The 18,507-nt window shown below is 62.9% G+C and overlaps 2 protein-coding genes across 7 annotated transcripts; one reads left to right on the top strand and one right to left on the bottom strand.

Annotated features, from left to right (window-relative positions):
* Nucleotides 1-990: 990 nt before the first annotated feature.
* TMEM129 (transmembrane protein 129, E3 ubiquitin ligase) lies at nucleotides 991-6,548 on the bottom strand. Of its 2 annotated transcripts, XM_059066045.2 has the most exons (4): nucleotides 5,800-6,543; nucleotides 3,560-4,034; nucleotides 2,714-2,873; nucleotides 991-2,594 (listed from the first exon to the last, which is right to left on the bottom strand). In XM_059066045.2, exons 1-4 carry the CDS (start codon nucleotides 6,002-6,004, stop codon nucleotides 2,346-2,348), a joined length of 1,089 nt encoding a protein of 362 aa, XP_058922028.1. In that variant the 5' UTR covers nucleotides 6,005-6,543; the 3' UTR covers nucleotides 991-2,345. The 2 variants fall into 2 exon arrangements, with proteins under 2 accessions (XP_058922028.1, XP_058922033.1); XM_059066050.2 differs by lacking the exon at nucleotides 2,714-2,873 and having other exon boundaries at nucleotides 5,800-6,548.
* On the top strand, nucleotides 6,230-18,217 carry TACC3 (transforming acidic coiled-coil containing protein 3). Of its 5 annotated transcripts, none has more exons than XM_067036839.1 (17): nucleotides 6,237-6,702; nucleotides 8,722-8,884; nucleotides 9,046-9,188; nucleotides 10,674-11,585; nucleotides 12,130-12,205; nucleotides 12,375-12,528; nucleotides 14,182-14,331; nucleotides 14,506-14,558; nucleotides 14,804-14,907; nucleotides 15,165-15,252; nucleotides 15,445-15,549; nucleotides 16,124-16,200; nucleotides 16,276-16,319; nucleotides 16,802-16,962; nucleotides 17,593-17,699; nucleotides 17,786-17,906; nucleotides 18,005-18,217. In XM_067036839.1, the coding sequence occupies exons 2-17, from the start codon at nucleotides 8,723-8,725 to the stop codon at nucleotides 18,068-18,070; spliced, it is 2,523 nt and encodes an 840-aa protein (XP_066892940.1). In that variant the 5' UTR covers nucleotides 6,237-6,702; nucleotide 8,722; the 3' UTR covers nucleotides 18,071-18,217. The 5 variants fall into 5 exon arrangements, with proteins under 5 accessions (XP_058921997.1, XP_066892940.1, XP_066892943.1 ...); XM_067036840.1 differs by lacking the exon at nucleotides 6,237-6,702 and adding an exon at nucleotides 8,612-8,638; XM_059066014.2 differs by lacking the exon at nucleotides 14,182-14,331 and having other exon boundaries at nucleotides 6,230-6,702.
* The last annotated feature ends 290 nt before the right edge of the window (nucleotides 18,218-18,507 follow it).

The raw sequence follows: 18,507 nt of genomic DNA, 5'->3' as shown, positions 1-18,507 counted from the left end.
GCGACCCTCGGACGCTGATTGGCCGCACCTTCGCGGGCGGGGATAGGGGTATTGGCGGGAGATTCGGACGCTGGCGACGTGGGCGCGCCAAGGGAACAAGGGACGCGTCTCCGATTGGCCCGGCCCCGGTTTCGGGCGCTCTCCGATTGGTCGGCTCGGCGGGGACTGTGTCCGCCCTGGCGGGAACCCGGAACCCGGAAGGGGTGGCAGCAGAGCAACATCGGGCTGCAGTCTTTAGGCACGGAGAAGCCTGGGGTAACTCGCTGCCCGCGACTGATGCCCGGCGCCGCGAGCCTATGTGAAGTTCCCGCCGCTGAGCTCACTTCTGCCTCTTTCAGAGCCGCCTGCTGCGCTAACTGCTCCCCCACCCCGCGCACAGCGCACGGGCCCTCCGTGACCCCCACCGGGTACCCTACCCGGCGGGGCCCTGGGCCAGTCTCCGCGCGTTAAGTGGTGATGCTGTGCGCAAAAGAGAAGGACTGAAGTCGAAAGAACATCAAAGATCTCTGGGATGTAGAAAATTCGAGACCACCGGTGTTTTTTAAAAGGGTTCCATGTACCACTTTCTAAAAACGTTGGGGGGGCCAGCACCAATATGAGAGCAGGAAGCACGTGCCGCTGAGGAGCTCCCCGACCCGAGCTGCTATCCTGGGCCACCAAGGAATCCCATGGGACACAGCGGAGAGCTCAAGGTTGGAGGCCTTGACCAGCAGGGCCCACCACCTTGGGCCATCCGTGTCCCCTGTGCCTGGAGGGCCTGCATGCTGACCCCCCTACAACCCCCAGGACCCGTCAACGACGGTGCCCTGGAAATGGGCTTTCTGACCCCAGCTGGGAAATGAGAGGAAGATTCCTGCATAGTCTGCCTCTCTTCTCTTATTCTGAGCAAAACGTGCACATTAAAGCTGCCACTTCTAAGATGGCATCTCCCCAATTGTTACCAGAGCTTGAATATCAGGAAAAACAAAATATTCCAATCGAGAAAATCTATAAACTCATAGTAACATTTTATTAAATAGTGTATCACTTCACTACAATACGTTTATAAAACTAAGTAAGTTTCTTTTGTAGAAAAGAGAACCCCAGGCCTGGCTCTCCCTTGCCGAGGTTTGAAACTCCAAGCTGAGGCTGGGCATGGCTCCCGCCTGACCCTCTGATGGCCTTCATCTGTGGGCACCCCCGAGGGCCGCAAAGCTGGGCTTCTTGCTCCCAAATCCCTGGCTTTGGTGCAGCCTTGGGTGAGTCGGGCCAGCTGAGTACATCTGCCCTGCTTAGAATGAGCAGGTTTAGGGGGCTCAGGGCCCCTCCAACAGCCCCATCTGTCAGAGCTGTAGCCAGGGACCTGGCACTTGCCTCCCTACTCCCCTCCTGCGCCAGCAGGAATTGGGCAGACGGCTGCCATTGCCTTGACTGCTGGGCACTTCCCTTCCTAAGTGGGCGGCCCCTGCGGGGCTATGGCCAGCCTTGTGCTGAGTCCCAACAAGCTTGTCTTCCGGATGCAGGGCGTTGCTGTGGAGCATGGTCTTCAACTCGGTGCCCTCGCTACCAGGGGTCTGAAACTTGCTCCTTTCCCTGGATTCGCAGCAGCAGCAGCGGCAGCAGCAGGCACGTGGTTACAAGCCCCTCCCAGGGACGGGGCAGCCCCCACAAGCACGGGCTGCAGAATGGCAGCTGGAAGCAGCCAGCCCCCGATGGGAAGCCCAGGGTGTCCCTGGGCAGGGAGCAGGCAGGGGCCACCCCCCCCACCAGGAGTGGGCCCTTGGCTGCCCACAATCACCAGGAGCCCCTGGGCAGTGCTCTCACCCTCCACCAATGAGCTCTGCGCCAGTTCCTCAGAGCAGCCTCCGTGGGGGGAGTGGAGGGTGCCGATGCCACAGGGCCAGCAGCTGGCTTGGGGACAGGAGTAGGACAGACTGCAGCTCGGGCAAATCCGAGTCTGTCGTGTAACTGACAAGCAGTTAAGGTTTATGTGCCCCATACGTTTAAGGCAAGTGGCTTAAGTTAGGGCCATCTGGGGCAGACGACGGGGTCTCCCAGAACACAGCTCAGGGGGCCCCAGAATGCTCTGGAGATGGACCCGACACCACGTTCTGTGTGCCCAGCATCTACCCCTAATCGGAAGCACGAAGAGTGGGGGAGACAAAGGCACTGAAGACCCATCCCGCTGCTGCAGACAGAACTTCAACAGAAAACTTCTTTTTAAAACAAAACCCCAGCCCTACTGCAGCCTCAGCCCTTCTGCAGCGGTGAGTCGCCACACGGGGATGAGCCACCCATGACAGCCCAAACCAGGGCCCAGAGGCCCAACTACTCCCCAAGGCAGTGGCGGGGTCCCTCTGGCGGGCTCAGCGCACGGCACACACGTCCAGGATGCAGAAGCGCGCACGGCAGGTGGGGCAGGGCACACGGCTGGCCAGCCAGGTGTCGGGGCGCTGCGGGTCCTGGCGGCTGGCGAACCACTTGCCCATGCAGGTGAGACACCACATGGGGCGGCAACAGCACTGCTGGCACTCGCCCTCGTCCGCCTCCTGGCAGGTCTTCACCAGCCTCACGCTGGCCCGGGTCTGCATGCAGCCGATGCACGCCTCCAGGTCCTGCAGGCAGCCCAGGCGATCAGAGGGAGCCCTGCCAGGCTGCCCTGGGGCCCCACCGCAGGAGACGCGGTCCATGGGGGCCCAGCTGGGGAACCCGCCACCCCTGCCCAGCCCCCCACCTGGCTGCTGGGGACCGAGTAGGCCGGATTGACCTCCACCAAGGAGGCGAAGGTCTCCAGGAACAGGTCGCCCAAGCTCTGGTGGATGACCACGTCGGCCGCACTGCGGATGGGTGCCCGGAGCTTCTCACACAGCTCACCGTACTCCGTGGAGTGCAGCCTGCACGAGGTGTTTGCTGCTGGGTGGGGACCACCGGGCGCGTCTGCAGGGCAGGGCTGTGGTTCCCAGCGGACTGGCAAGGTCCCCGGGGCGGGCAGAGAGGCCAAAGCTGCGCCCCAGTGCCCAGGGCGCCCATGACCACACAGACGTGGCGGCTCAGGCATAGCCCAGCACCCAGCAGAGAGGACTCTGGGGCCGGAGCCCACAGACCCAAAGCTGCCCACTGGCCCCCCACAACGTGGGAGGGCAGGGGGGCGAGAGGACTGTAGCTGAGAAACAGAGAGCCTAGCCGTCGGCAGGTTCAGGCCCAGGGCGTGTCCCAGGAGGGGCAGCCGCAGCCTGAACTAGACGGGGACACCTGGGCTCGGGCCCAGGCCTCAGAGCCGAGGGAGCCACCGAGCCTCCGTGCTACACGGCGGCCCCTAAACATCCCCCGTGTGCCCCCCCGACATGCTGCGGAAGGCGGCTTGGAGCAGGGTGTGCAGAAAGGCGAAGCGGAGAGTACCTGAGGGGGGCCGGGGGGGTGGGGGCGCTGAGGGAGGGGCATGCTGGAGAGGCGGCTGATAGGACCAGCTCCCACCATCGTCACCTCCTGGAGCGACTCAAAGACCACAACTCGGGCGCTGGCTGGCCACACCCACCCCGGCAAGCCCAGCGTCACCCCCACCAGCCGCAGGCCCGCCTACCGGATGTCGAAAGCCGGCACGGCAGGGTCGGCACTGGCCACGCGGATGGTGAGGAGCTGTACGGGCAGGTTCGAGTCTGGGGAGAGGTCGCGCTGCTGGGACTCCGTCACGGTCAGGTGCACGTCCTGCTGCTGGGCCACGCGCACACGGTACGTGGTCACCTTCAGCACCCACGTGTCCGTCACGATCACACGGGCACCCGGCGCCCCCGTGGCAAACTTGTCGATCCGCCGGAACTCGGTGTCCACGGAGGAAGCGACGGCCCGCCAGCCTGACTGCGGGAGGGCGTAGCGGGCCAGGGTGCGGGCCAGTGGGTGGTGGGCCCACCGGTCCCGGGACCAATAGTAGATCAGGGCGCAGGCGATGGCGGGCAGTGTCAATGCCAGCAGGAGAAAGACCCGCCAGGTCTCCGGGGCCTGGCTGGGGAAGTAGAGCCGCTTTTCTGAGGCTGCGAAGCACATGCCCACGTAGTAGCCTAAAAGGGACAGGGCAAGCCTCAGCAGAGGTGGGGCTCATCCTCCTCAGGTGGTACCCACCAAGGTCCACAGTGCTGTCCCTGACCCTCCGGGGGCAGGGGGGGCACACTTCCTTTAGTCCCCAGCCCTGGGCATGGCCCTCTGCCCTAGTCGGCTCCCAGAGCAAGACCATGGTACCCCAAGGCAGGTGGACCTTGCCCGCCTCTACAGCTGACTCACCTCAGTCCTCGCCCTGTCCGCATAAAACATTTTTATCTTACTACTTTAGTTTTGTACAAATGACATATAACTACCAGAAATAAAACGAGAAAAACCTAGAAAAGCAAAATTAAACACAAGGATCTGGCGTCACCCAATGCAGAGCTGCCCACTGGCCCTCCTGGGGCCGGATCTTGGCCTCTGGACCCCACCTACTCTGAGAAGGCAGATCAGAGCATGGCCCATCCCAGAACTGGGATGTCCTGCGCCAGACAGTAAGCAAAGAATGACAGGAGCATGTCACAAGAACACAGGAGCCAGCTCCAGGGCTCCTGCTGGCCAGACGGGGGCCGATTTGCATGTCGAAATTGATGAACTAGACAGCGACCTGCAGCACAGATTTGAAATTGCAAAAATAATAATAAATATTGTTGATCAAGTTGATATGCTTTAAGTAACTCATCGTGTGGAAATAACACATCTCTAAAGATTCAAAAATATTTCAAAACAAACTAAAAAAAAAAAAAAAAAAAGGACTCCTTGCCTGACCACAAGGCCAGGCTCCACCTTATTTCCTGCTCGAGTGGCCCCATAAGTCACTCGGCTCACCTTCCAGTTTCCCTGTCCATCACGGGATGGTGGTGGCCCAGCCCCCCACAGCCTGGTGGGAAGATGCAGTTAGAGGCTCCGTAAAGCTGCAGAGATCCTTAGTTCCCAGCGCGGAAACCCAACACACGACCCTCAGGAGAACCCAAACTCCTCGTGTGGGAAGCCGGCTGGCGGGCATTCCTGCCTCCCTGGGGGCTCAGCAGAGCTCCCAGCTCACCACGTCGGCCCCGCCTCTACGCTGGCGTGGGCTCTCCTCTGCCACCTTCCACACAAGGCAGGCAGCTCCCACGCACAGGCCAGCCTCAGCCCAGCGCCCTCCTGGCCACTTTCCACGCCCTGCTGCCAGCTGGAAACCCCTCCCTGTGTCCACCGAGCTGCACATGCTGCTGGCCACCGCCACCGCCCTCCCAGACCTACTTCTGACCCCAAGTCCTCAAGAGAACCCCACCTAGTACCCCATCCAACCAGCCAGCCTCCCAGAAGCCAGCTAGCAAGCACCTGGATCACTACCCAGCACAGCCCCTGACAACGTCTGAGCGTCCACCCCCTCCACCCCACCCCCACACACGCCTTCCCTGGTCTCTGCACCTGTGACATTCCCAACTGGCGTCACCCTCTCTGCCTGCCTTTCCCGCACCCACCGTCCAAGGACTGGGGCGGGTCACCCCTATTTGCATCAGTTAGCTCATGCCCCTCTCCTGGGAGCTGCCCCCCCCATGTGACAGCTCACCACCCGCCCCAGTGAGCAAAGCATCCCTTCCCCCTGGGTTGAGCCCGCCTTTCTACCAGGTACCTGCAAGAGGCAGCTGCCGCCAGCAGCGTTCTCCCCACTCCCGGGAGCACACGGGTGCTTGGCCCGCAGCCTCGGCTCTCCCGCACGGGCGCCCTCCGCCGTCCCTCCCCCCTCTGGGGTCCCGGAGCTCGGTCTCGAGCGCCGCCCACGCCCGCCGAGCTCACCCAGCGGCAACAGCGAGTGGCACAGCAGCGTGGCGGCCGTGCGGCGCAGGTGATAGGGCACGAAGGCGGCGTCCTCGCTGCCCAGCCAGCCCGACAGCAGGTTCTGCACCGTGAGCCCGGCAGAGTGGAACTCGGTGGGGGTGAACACGAAGCACACGGCGAACACCACGTAGGCCAGCGTGAAGGTGACCTCGGGGCTGTCCATCGCGCCGCCGTCACCTCCGGGACGCCGTCCCGGCGATGCCCACTGCCCCAGCGAGGAGAGCAGGCCGCGGCGTCCGGGTCCGGAAGACGCGGGGCACTCTGGGAAATGGAGTCCCCACCCTCAGGCCTCTCACGAGGCGCTCTGGGAGATGGCGTCCTGCGGGGTACTCTGGGAAATGAAGTTCCCGGTCCCCTCGCTCGGCCAGAAGTTGTGAGCTGCCGCGACAGTCCTCGCGAGGGTTTGGATGCTCCTCAGGACCCGCCTTGGTGGCGGTGCTGTACTTGGCCCCACTGCACAGCTGGGGAAACTGAGACTCGGGCGAGCGGCTCTCAGGCCCTGACCTTTCCGCGAAGCCCAGGCGCATCCGCAGCACAGCCCGAGATACCCGGGCGACTACGGGCCCCGCAGTCAGTGCCCGCCCGCGAACGGCCTTTCCCCTACGCCCGCCTGGCGAGCTGCGGTTACCGAGAATTCTGGCCTCCGCCGCGCCCAGCGCGCCGTCACCCCGGAAGCGGAACCTCCTCGTGGGCGTGACCTGTGACTCGACCTCCCATTGGCTGGCGATGCCAGTTCATCCCGCCCCATCCATGCGCTGATTGGCCGCGCGCGCCAACCGTCGGTATTTGAATCGGCAGCGGGCAGAGGGGCTCCCGGACTCCTCGCCTCCCGCTCCCTCGGTTCCGCGCGGCGGCCGACAGGTAAGGCGGCGGTGGGGTCCGGGCTCGGGGCTCCGGTCCCGCCTCTGGCCTGGCCTCGGATCTCTGCCTGCCGTGCTGGCGGCCACCCTGGACGTGGGCCTACGCCCTATCCGGCTCGTCCCGCAGCTCCGCCCTGCCCGCCGTCTGGGCCCCTCCTCGGGGTCCCCTCTTGCCTGCCCTCATCCCGCCCGCCCGGGCGCAAACGGAAGCGGAGCCCATGGGCTCCCGCCCCTGCCTCCCGAGACGCCAGGTGGCTCCTATGTCGCCCTCCAGGAGACCCCGGTGGCCCGCTGTGCCGGCCTCTCCTCTTTCTATCCCGGTGACCTCGTCCAGCCGCAAACCACCTGTGGCTGTGACCTGCAGAGACACGTCTCCGCCTCTGAATACCCGCGGGCTTGCAGCTCTGCGCCCAAGGCTGGCCTCCTAATTCCGGCCCCTCCTCTGGGCGCAGCCCCACCTGAGCGCCTTCACCGACTCCTGCAGCACCTGACTCCTGACGCACCTGCTGTGGAAACCTGGGTTCCACACTCCCCGCCCCGCTGCTTCCGGAGAACCCGCTTGCCCCCGGCCACCAGCCCTCCTCCCCGCCTGGCCGGGCTCTCTGCTCAGGAGCCCCCTCCGTGGCCCCATCATTATAGAAGCCAAACACCTAAAGGCTGTCATTGTTCTCCCACCTTCCCCAGGCGAAGGGGGTCTTCCGGCAAGATGCCTCCCTTCTGTGTCCTGCAGCCATCCAGCCCCCTTCCCCGTTTTACCCCGTTGCTCAGGCCAAATCTGATAGTGACCCTTGGCTTAGGCTTATCTTTCCCGCCTCCACACGGCAGGTGCGGGCTGCTGCCGAGCCAGGGCAGACCACTCCACCCCGGTCCAGTGCCAGAGCTCTGACTGCCCCCTTCCCTCCGAGTCCTCCACACGCAGCGCCCTACCCCCGCGCCCTTCAAGGTGGCTTGTCACCCTGACCTCCCACGCTGAGCTCACCTCTTTTCAGGCCACCCTTTCTCTCCCTGCCCCAGCCATCTGGCCTCTCCCAGCCCCAGTCCCCACGGCCCCCACCGCCAGCAAGGACCTGTAGTGCCTCCAAGCAGGTTAATGCCCAGTGCTCTGGTGTCTCCCAAGTTGGGAACGCCACGGTGCTGACCATTATGAGGGCTTCAGAAGGAGGAATGGGATTGTTCTAGAACCTCCTGGGCCCCACTGGAGGCCCCTGCTGCAGAAGCTCCTCGACTCCCCCCAAGTGACTCTGCACCTGCTGCTTGTTACTTTCTCTAGCTCCTCCTCTGAGCCTCGGCCCTCCTGACGCCCTAGTCCAGTCCCTGTTTCCCAGCCCCGCGGGTGGAGAGCAAGCTGCTGTGCCCTCTTCTGCTTTTCTTTTTAAAATATTCTTTCTTCTTCCTTCTCCTCTCTTTTTAAATTTTTTTTTGAAGTAGCATCTTACTGCATTATTTATTCATTTTTCATTTATTTACCTGGGCTGTGCCCGGTCTTAGTCGCGGCACGCAAACTCTTAGTTGCGGCTTGCATGCAGGATCTAGTTCCCCGACCAGGGATCGAACACAGGCCCCCTGCATTGGGAGCGCGGAGTCTTACCCACCGGGCCACGAGGGAGGCGCCCTTCTGCTTCTGTTATGCACTAGCTTGGCAGCTGCCCCACCTCTGATGCCGAGGCCTGTGTGGAGGCCCAGGCTTCCTCTGCCCCCTGCAGTTTTGCCACAGATCAGCCCTTATCTGTCTCCCAACTTTTACCCACAACGTTTGAGTTATTTCGAGCACTTGGGTCTTCCTCCTTGCCCTGTGAGCTGAAAGCCCCTCTAGCTCTTGCTCCTGGGAGGTGGCAGCTCCCCCAGAGCAGGATGGGGACTGCCTGGCAGAGGACACACTGCCTGAGGTGTGACCCACCTGTGCAGGAAGGCGGACGTCCTCCTTGCAGCACTGTGGGGTCAGCTGTCACTTTCACATATGTGCGTCTAGACAACGTGGTGTCACTGCCCTACTCCTGACACAAGACTATCTGCTTTTCAGGATGAGTCTGCACATCTTCAGTGACGAGAATGTCACTGGTGACAAAAGTACACAAAACTGCGACTTCCTGTTTTCACCACCGGAACTTACCGGAAAATCATCTGTTCTCCGTCTGTCACAGAAAGAAAACGTACCACCTAAGAGCACAGCCAAAGCTATGAAGGTAAGCACATCTTGCCTCTGTGTACTATCTACCATGCGTCACACATGAGGTCACCTGCTTTCCCGGTGACTTACTGAGCTGGCAGGGCAGGGCCCGGTGCTGCCAGCGTGGTGCTTGAAGACTTGAATTATTTAACAGGTGCCCTCCTCCCTCCCCGACAGGTTACTTTTCAGACACCTCTGCGGGATCCACAGACACACAGGATTTTAAGTCCCAGCACAGGCAGCAAGCTTGAAGCTTGTTTTGCTCTGGGCGACACCGTTGGATTAGAAAACTGTCATCAAGTCTGGACCCAGAAAGAGAAGTAAGTGCTGGCACTGTTTGAGGTACTGCAGTTTGTAACCTCTCCGACGGAGTTGGCAGGAAAATTCTGTTTCATCCGCCACATCCGGTTGGGCTCCTCCTGGTCTCTGCTCTGGGTTTGTGTAGCGTGCGGCCCAGAGCACCTCCGAAGTCATCTGTTGTTGGAGAAGTGAATAGTAAAACAGGAAGTTTAAATTTCACATTCTGTTCCTCTGTTGTGCTCTTGCCAACAAATTGGCCTTGGTTTTGTTTCTCTAACTTCATGAAATGTCCTGGCCGAATCTCCAAGGAGGGACGCTCTGTGGCTTTGCTTCTTTTTTAGCATTCCACTGGGGTCTCCTGCTTGCAGGTCTGTCTCCTGTCCTCGGGAGCAAGCTCTGGAGAAAGCTTACAGACAGCTCTTACTGCTAAAGGCAGAGGAGCCCGTCTGTTGTGTAATCTGACCAGAACACGTTGTGGCCTCTGATGAAGCAGATTTGAAACACTTGACTTTAACCAGCAGAAGCTTCTTTGCAGCCTCGCCCGGCATTAGGTGGTTAGCGTGCGTGACGTGGTCGACAATGTGAACGCCAGGGCTTTTCCTGCCTCTGTGTGGAGACGAGGACCCTGGTGGTGGCTCTTCACCCCCAGATGAGGCTGAGTTAACCCGGATGGCGCCCCCAGGGGCCCTCTGCATCCAGAGTGGGAAGGGGCCTCGCTGGCATATTTCATTCTGACTTTCGCCGACTTAAGCTGTTTAAAACTTGCTTTTTCTTTTAAACGGATTTCAGATGTGCAGAGAAAGGTATAAAAGCAAAAGGTTACTAACATACCCTTCACCTCGCTCCAGTGAAATGTCCTTGGGCCGAGTATCTCCCCATGGCTGGAAACTCCTCAAACCGGAATCTCCCCCTCTCCCCAGGTTTCCTTGCTACTTTTCAACTTCAATTTTTTTTAGTTTTCATTTTGAGATTCAACTGAATGAGATTAGAGTGACTCAAATACTGTTTTTTGGTAACAATCCTCATGAGGGAAGGGAAACCCAGCCGTTCAGATGCTGCCTCCTGGCCCCCGGGTCTGAGCTGCTCCAGCCACAGAGCAGGGGCATGGAGGGGCCAGGAGGAACCAGAAGCTGGGCCCTGCTCCTTGTGAAGTCAGCGTCCTTGACCTGGCCTTTCCCTCTCCAGCGGGAAGCCTGACGCTGGTGTGCCCTGACTGTCCCTGGCCGTGTAGCTGGTGGTCCCCAACCAAAGGGGGAAAATAGGCCGGCATGGAGGACCTCCACCTTGGCTGTTGTCAGTCAGGTTTCTCCTCTCTCTCAGTCACCTGTGTCTCTAGGTGGCCGCCAGCATTGACGTGTGGGAATGTACTTGTGAAGGTTAATCCTGAGGAGAGGGTTAACCAAATGCTCTTTTTTCCCCTGTATTTAGCTAATGTTTTCACGTGGACTAAAATCTAACTAAAAACCTAACTGATTCCGTAGTGTTAACTAAGTCTTTCCAAAAAGCCAACAGTTCACCAAGGAAACAGACACTAGAACAACCAATGGAGTTCTCCAGAAACCAGCAGTGGCCGATGCCAACCCCCCTTCAGAGGACATGAGACCAGCCTCTGACGACAGGCATTGCAGCGGGCCCTCCTTGGCTCCCCTGGCCTGCCTGGATCCTGCAAGCTCTTCCCAGATGTCCGAACGTGTTGAAGACCCAGAGGCATCTCCAGGACAAACGTCGGGCAGCCCTGAGCACACCCAGGAAGAACACATCCACCCTCATTCCTTAGGGGAAAGTGCTACCTCTAGCTGCACAATTCTAGAAGACCCTCCCGGGGTGGCGCCCCAGGACAGAGCAGAGGACCCGCCGAGAGCCACAGGGGACAACTCGACCGGGGTCCCTGGCCCCTCTGCCGGGGCCCCTTCGGCTCCTAGCACCCACCCCGGGGGACCCCGCGGAGCAGAGCCCCTCGTGGGCCTGCCTCACGAGGCCCCGGCGGGCTCCAGGGTCACTCCCGGCCGCGCGGACACCGCCCCAGCTGGCCCCGTGGAGGCTGGAGGCGCCACGTTCCCCAGTCCTCAGAGGGAGGGGGCTGAAGGCCAAACGGCCGACTCTTTGAGGAGTGAGCCCGTAAGGCTGGAATTTGACTTCTCTGACGCCACCAGCAAAAGGCCGCCCCCACTGAGGAAACGAGGGACCATCCCGGCTCTCAGACCTCCGTCGAGGAGACCAGAGGCGAGGCAGGAAAAGGAGGAAAAGGCCCTCATGGAGGCGGGCGAGGGTCCCGATCCCCGACCCCGCGGGTCCAACAGCCTGGACCGGGACAAGCTAGACGACCCGGACTGTAACCCCGCCGGAGGTGACGGAGAGGCCCGGCCCCCAGAGCACCCCAAGAGCGGGCCGGCCACAGAGGCCTCGTCTCCAAGCCGGTGAGCGCGGGGTGGCAGTGGTGGGCGCGAGACCACAGATGCCACCTGCAGCCCTGAGCGGGGGCCCCGGGCCGGCTGCCACCGCTCTTGGGGAATAGCGGGGAGGGGGCGCCCGCGCTGTCTGAGGTGCGTTGCCTGTGACGCATCCGGAAGGTCTGGCAGGCACCTAGCCGAGAGCCCCAGGATTCCCGCGGCGCGGCTCGGGCAGCCGTCTCCCGGCGTGAGCCCCGCCCCAGGCCTGTCCCCGCTCCCCGGGGACGCCGCTCAGTGGCCGGGGGTGCGCCCGGCTGTCCAGCACCGGCTTCTGTTGCAGCTCCCTGGTAAAAAGGACCCATGGGTCCTTGCTTTTCTTGAGTTGAGATGACCTCAGAGTGCCTTGTCTGCCTCTGAGGAGCGATTCTCTCGCAGGTGAGGGGGGGGGTGGCTTTGCGGGGCCACCCGGCTGGGCCTCGAGCCTGGCTCCTGGGGGAGGGCCGGTGGCAGCTCGGTGCGGGACGGGGGGGCGTGGGGCACGGGCCACGCTGACCTGACCCCGTCTCTTTAGGCAGGTGCCCTTGGCCTCGGCGGCTGACACACCGGGGGCGCAGACCGCGGCAGGGACCGCAGACGCGGCGGGCGAGGTACGGGGGGGGCGGGCGTCCTCCTGCCGTTGCCGCGTCTGCAGATCGTCGTGGGGCAGAGGCGGGCCGGCGGTGCCCGGGGCTGGGCGCTGGGACACGCCGCTCCCCCCGCTCCCCCCACGCCCCTCGTCTTGACGGGCCCCTGCGGTGACCCCGACCTCCCTTCCAGGAGGGGACCGCAGACACTTCGGGGGCACCGGCTCCCACCAGCAGCCCGGGCAGCAAGCCGCCGACGGTGCCCGCTGACCCCACACCCCCGACGCCCCGGGGGCCGGAGCCCAGCCCGAACCTGAGCGGGGAGCACTTCTGGGACGCCGCCGAGGGTACGTCATTCACCCGTCCTCGAGGCCGGGGTGCTAGAACCGTGTTCCGTGGCGCCCGCGGGTGGTCATCTTGAAGGCAACCCCGTCCCCTGACTTTAGCGATTCACACGGAAACTTCTGGCTTATCAAATGATGGGCATTTTCAGGAGAACAGGACTAATATCTGTGATATTTAAAAAAAAAAAAATTTTAGGCCAACTTAGAAAAACAGACAGCAGACCTGATTGACTCAGGCGGTACAGATACAGACACAGGAGGCAGCAGGAACTCGCTGAATCGAAGTGCTGTTTGAAAGGAGGCCCCGTAGAGATAAAAGGAGAAGCCCTGCCCGTCCACGCACCCGGGACGGGGAGGTGGAAGAGTCGTGGGTCTGAGCTGCCTTCAGGGAGGACTTCCAGCTGAGGCGCTCTACAGGACAGGAGGCAGCTCGCCAGGGTCTCCGTTTTGGTTACTTAAAACCCCCAGGCCTAGAGAAGCCAGGAGAGGAGTGTAGGGTTTCTGTGTGGCAGGGCCATCGTGGGGTCCTCCCCGTGTGGGCGGGACCAGGAACCGTGGATCAGCTCCATGGGGCAGCCTGCTCCCCCCACCAGGGACCCTGGAGACACGTGACTCGGGGTTTGTGTCCTGTGATGTTTCCAAGTCCCTCGTGTCACATTGTGTGAGGACTTCCTTTTATGGCCAAGTGATATCCCCCGTCTGGATAGACCGCATCTTGTTTCTTCTTTTACCAGTTGATTTCCACTCTGGCTCGTAGGAAGGAGGCTGCTGGGGACACTCACATGCGTGTCTTGTGTGAGCGCACGTTCCCCGTCTCTTTGGGGCAGACGTACCCTGAGGGGGACGTGGTAACACTGTGTAACTGTTCGAGGAGCCGCCCAGCTGTTCCCCCCGGGGTCCGCACCCTCTACTCTGCCCCCGCGTTGTTTGAAGGTCCAGGTCTGCACCCCACCGTCCCGGTGGGGGTGCAGTGCGGTCTCGGCGTGTCCTGGTCTGTTTCCCTGCTGACTGGCGTTGACCGTTCATGTCTCTTCTTTGGAGAAGCATCTGCTTGGATCCTTTGCCTGTTTTTTAGTTGAGGGTTTTTTTTTATTGAGTTGTAAAGATTTGTTGTATAATCTAGGTAAGAATTCTTTGGGGACGTGACTCACAAAAGCTCTCCCTCTGCTCTCTTTATGGGGCTCGTCGGGTCTTCGTTGCAGTACTCGGGGTCTTCATTCGGGCGCCCGGGCTCTGTAGTTGCGGCGCGCGGGCTTAGTTGCTCCGCGGCATGCGGGATCCTAGTTCCCCAACCAGGGATCGAACCCACGTCCCCTGCATTGGAAGGCAGATTCCTAACCACTGGACCACCAGGGAAGCCCCTCTCTTCACTTCCCCGATGGTGTCCTGGAAGCACAAATGTTAGCTTTCCAGCCCAATGTGTTCTATCGCTGCTTGTGCTTTGGTGTCAATTCTAAGAAATCATTGCCAAATCCAATGTCGTGGACATTTGCCCTCACGTTTCCTTCTAAGAATTTTATGGTTTTAGCTTATATATTTAGGTCTTTGATCCATTTTGAGTTAATTTTTGTCTATGGTGTGAGTTACCCTTAGGTTTTTTAAGCAAAGGTCATGTTATCAGAAATTACAGGGCCCTTTTCGGGTGGTTCTACACAGTGGTTCTCAACCAGGGCGATTTGGACGCCTGGGAACGCTTTTGCTTGTCACGCCCCCGGGGGTGCTGTCAACAGCCTGCGGGACACGGCTCGGCCCCAAGGAACCATCCGGCCCCAGGCGTCCTGAGCCTGAGGGCAGCAACCCCGCTCTGTATGTAGCAAAGGGCCGTCAGGCACGGGTGGACGGGGAGGGGGGCCGCTCCGCGTGCACAGCCCGAGTGCTGGCGGTGGGGTGCCGAGCTGGCCTTGGTTCCCCCGAGCACCCGGGCCCGGGGCGAGGGGGCGGCCCGTGGGATGCGGCTGGCAGCTGGCGCCTCCCTTTCAGTTCTAGGCACGGGGGCCGAGGTGGATTACCTGGAGCAGTTCGGGGCGTCCTCGGTAAGCTCCCGGGCGCCTTCGCGGCGGCCTTTCCTCAAGTGCGAGTCTCTAAGGGGGCTCTTCCTCGAACAGCCCCGGGCCGCGATGCCTCAACCGCGAGCGGTGTCCCCGTCTGACCGGACGTGGTGGGCGGCCCGGCTGCTTCCGCGCTCTTCCCCGCAAGCCACTCGGGTCAGGGCGGATCCCGGCGGGACGTGGAGGCTGTCGTGTCGGGGGCACCGGTGACCCTGCTTCCTCCCCTGCAGTTTAAGGAGTCGGCCCTGAGGAAGCAGTCCTTGTACCTTAAGTTTGACCCGCTCCTGCAGGACAGCCCCCGGGGGCCGGCGCCTGTGGCCCCGGAGCCCAGCAGGTGCGCTGGGGTGGGCGGGAATCCGATCCACGCCGGCCGTGTGACGATGGGAGCGCCCAGCCGCAGGGAGGGGGGCAGAGACAGTGGCCGGGCCCCAGCTGCCCTGGCCGAGCTTGTAAACAAGTGTGTAAGCGGGTCTGTGCTCTTCTGCGCCCGTGCGGCCCCTCCGACAGCAGAGGTGACCCCGTGGCCCTGGGGGAGAGTCTGGGCCGACCCCTACGCACACAGACAGCACGCGTGTTCTCTTCTGGTCTCAGTGCACGGGGCACAGACGCGCATTCCTCGGGGAGCCCCCTGGAGGCCCAGCTGCTGGACCTGGACTTCGCAGGAGCCCCGGACATTCCCGTAAGTGGTTCGTCCCCTCTGTGGTGTAAAGAGACACCTGTTCTAAGGGCCCGGCTTTCACGTGCTGTGGATCTGAAGGCTTAAGGGGTCCATTGGGCCGAGGGGGGCCGCGCTGTGCCATCTGGGGAGCCGACGGGGCGGAGAGGAGTGCCAGGGGAGCTTGCGGCCCAGCCGGTCTCTGTCGCCCTGCAGACGCTCGGCCCGGCTCCTCGTGACACCGGGCCCAGCGCTCCGCTGCTGCCCGTGGGGCCCATCGTGGACGTGCTGCAGTACAGCCAGAAGGACCTGGACGCTGCGGTGAGGGGGAGGGGAGGGGCTGGCTGCAGCCCCGGGGCTGGCGCCTGCGGGCTGCTCTGAAGAGCCTCGGGGAGCTGGGGGTGGCAGCCCTGTGCGCTGGCCTCGCTCACGCCGCGCGGGCAGGACCGCAGGCACCCACTCGCCGACCCCCGAGCCAGGCGCCCAGGCGGCCGAGGGTCCTGCGTCTCCACCCAGTGTCTCTCGCAGAAGCTGCTTGCAAGCAAGGGTCTGGGTGTCCGCTCTGAGCCGCCCAGGGGGTAGCGGCCCCCAAGTCCCCTTGCTGCCTTGGTGATGCCCTGGGTGGCGTCCGGCTGGTCCCCTCTCAGGGAGGCCTGTGCGCCGGACCGCGCTGGGCCCGGCAGCTCCCGGCACCCGCCTGCCGTCTTCGGGCGGGGTCCCCTCTGCCGCGGGGCTCTCTCCCGCACGCTGCTCTCCTGCCCCTTCTGTGTCGGGAGGTGTCTCACCCGCGCACGCACCGCACGCCGACCCCCCAGCACTGCGACGTCTTCTGAGTGGGGTGGGAGACCCCAGCACGGGAGGACACTGGCGCAACTCGGGTGTGTGGTCTGCACAGGTCGGGGCGATGCAGAAGGAGAACGAGGCGCTTAGGGGCAGGTGCGCGGCGCTGCAGGAGAGGATCCTGGAGATGGGGTGAGTGTGCGCGCTGGCTGCCCGGGGCCCCGCGATGCGCTCTCGGGGCTCACGGCGTCTGCCCTCCCCCCACAGGAAAATCATGGACGGGTTTGAGGGGACCGTGTACCAGGCGATGGGTGAGTGCCGGGCGCCCGCGGGCCCCTGGGCTGGGGCAGCAGGCAGTCGGGGAGGCTGGGGGGCGCCGGGCCGCGGGGGCTTATCAGCCCTCAGGTTGGCTGGGCCCCGAGTTGGCATCCGGGGCCGTGGCGGCGGACAGATTGGGTCCCTCCACTGGGCGCTGCACCCGCGGTCTGACCCCCGCCCCGGGGGCCGCGTGACCAGCTGCAGTCCCCGTGGGGGCTGGAGGGCCCCGAACGTGGGGTAGGTGTGGCCTGGGCTCTTGAGTCAGGCCCGGGGTTCATCGTCCGCTGCCTCGGCTTCCGGGTGGAGCTGGTGTTGAGGAAACGGCTGTTTTCTGGGCACTTGGGGCCCCGAGGTCCTGTCCTGGAAGGTCGCAGGGAGGGGCTGGTCGGCGCCCCAGGGGGACCTCCTGACACTGGTCGCCTGTGGCGCCACCTGCTGGCCTCCCGCTAATCCCGAGTGCTGGTCTTCCTTTAAGAGGAGGCTCAGAAACAGAAGGAACTTGCCAAAGCCGAGATCCAGAAGGTTCTGAGGGAGAAGGACCAGCTGACCTCAGACCTGCACTCCATGGAGAAGTCGTTCTCCGACCTCTTCAAGCGGTTTGAGAAACAGAAGGACGTGATCGAAGGCTACCGCACGGTGGGTGCCCGGCGGCGAGAGGCCCCGGGGACGGCGGGGTCGGCCTTGTTGCCGCTGGGACAGCGTGACAGGCATGACGGGGGGAGGCTGGGGGCCCTGCAGGAAGAGGGGGTGAGCTGAGCTTGGTGGTGAAGGAAGGAGAGGCCCCCCGGGGGTGTGGGCCCCAGGCTTAGCCCTCCCCCTACCTGCACTCTCAGCGCTCGGCTTTGTCGCCCGCTGCCGGACGTGAGTGCCCGCGAGGCTGTCCCTGTGTGGCCTGCGCGGAGACTGCTGCGTCCAGATGTTCCCTGCCGCCGCCGTCTCCCTCCTGGGGCAGCAGGGGACCCGGCCCCCAAAGCACAGGGCTGGGGGCAGGAGGGCAGGGGCCGTTCTGTGGACCTGGGGCCCGGCCTGCTTTCCCCTGAGGTGCCTGGACATAGGCACGGGGACCGAGCAGGAGGGCTGTGTGCCAGGCAGGGTCCCCGGGGGGGCGGGGGGACCGCGGGGTGAGGTGGCCCGGGGCTGTGTGAGTGCTGGCCGTCCCCGGACGGAAACGGGAGGAGCTCTTCCCCTGTAGCCTGGTCCCCACCGCTGCTCCACGAGTGACCCAGAGGGCCGGGCCCGGCGCTCGGCGTCTGCTCCTCTTTGCAGAACGAGGAGTCGCTGAAGAAGTGCGTCGAGGACTACATAGGGAGGATCGAGAAGGAGGGCCAGAGGTACCAGGCGCTGAAGGCCCACGCGGAGGAGAAGCTGCAGCTGTGGGTGTCGGGGCTCGGCGGGCGGGGGGCTCCCTCGGGAGGGGTCTGGTCCCCCGTGGGCTCAGCCCAGCCCTGTGCCGCTCCAGGGCGAACGAGGAGATCACCCAGGTCCGGAGCAAGGCCCAAGCGGAGGCCCTGGCGCTGCAGGCAGTCCTGAGGAAGGAGCAGATGCGCGTCCACTCGCTGGAGAAGGTGGTCGAGCAGAAGGTGGGCACGGGACCCGTGGGTCCAGGCGGAGCGGGGGAGGAGCAGCCCTCCCGCTTCTAGAAGCGCTGGGAGCAATCCAGGCATTTTTCCTCCTTCAGGCTAGAGAAAACGATGAACTGACCCGAATCTGTGACGACCTCATTTCCAAGATGGAGAGGATCTGATGTAGCAGTCCCGACCTGTGCCGTCTTCCCCCGTCTGTCTGTGTGCCTGTCTGTCTGTCTGGGCTTTTCTTCTCTGTTAACCTCAACTCGTTTTTAAACTTGGTTGCTTTAGGAAGAATAAATAAAGTTTCCCTTAAGTTCAAGCAATAGAGCTCTCCTGGTCGTCATCAAAGGGACACTTTCCGGCTGAACCGACCACAGCTGCCGTCCCCTCTGTGCCTTTGGCCCTTCCCTGCCCCGCACCTCACAGCTGCCCGAGGGGTAGGTGGGTGGCCGGGCAGGCGGGCAGCCCCTCCTGGGGGTCAGCCGAGTGGGCGCCAGCCCCAGCCCATCTGCCCGGTCGGCTCTGTGGTCGGGGGTGGAGGCCGTGTCTCTGCCTCGGCCGCAGGTCAGAACCCAGACAGACTCCAGTCTCCGAGTAAGGAAGCAAACCAAGG

This window comes from Kogia breviceps, chromosome 6 (assembly GCF_026419965.1).
Source record: "Kogia breviceps isolate mKogBre1 chromosome 6, mKogBre1 haplotype 1, whole genome shotgun sequence".
Taxonomy (NCBI): domain Eukaryota; kingdom Metazoa; phylum Chordata; class Mammalia; order Artiodactyla; family Physeteridae; genus Kogia; species Kogia breviceps.
The sequence above is the reverse complement of the archived record's forward strand: the minus strand, read 5'-3'. Positions and strand labels throughout refer to the sequence as shown.

What these genes read in the sequence shown, in the direction of transcription:
- TMEM129 (XM_059066045.2), bottom strand. Translation starts at nt 6,004, where the DNA reads ATGGACAGCCCCGAGGTCACCTTCACGCTGGCCTACGTGGTGTTCGCC. An exon ending in GTGCCGGCTTTCGACATCCG is followed by an intron (nt 2,874 to 3,559) that starts GTAGGCGGGCCT and finishes CACCTCGTGCAG; the next exon opens with GCTGCACTCCACGGAGTACG. An exon ending in ACTCGGTCCCCAGCAGCCAG is followed by an intron (nt 2,595 to 2,713) that starts GTGGGGGGCTGG and finishes GGCTGCCTGCAG; the next exon opens with GACCTGGAGGCGTGCATCGG.
- TACC3 (XM_067036839.1), top strand. Translation starts at nt 8,723, where the DNA reads ATGAGTCTGCACATCTTCAGTGACGAGAATGTCACTGGTGACAAAAGT. An exon ending in GAGAGGATCCTGGAGATGGG is followed by an intron (nt 16,201 to 16,275) that starts GTGAGTGTGCGC and finishes CTCCCCCCACAG; the next exon opens with GAAAATCATGGACGGGTTTG. An exon ending in AGAAGGTGGTCGAGCAGAAG is followed by an intron (nt 17,907 to 18,004) that starts GTGGGCACGGGA and finishes TTCCTCCTTCAG; the next exon opens with GCTAGAGAAAACGATGAACT.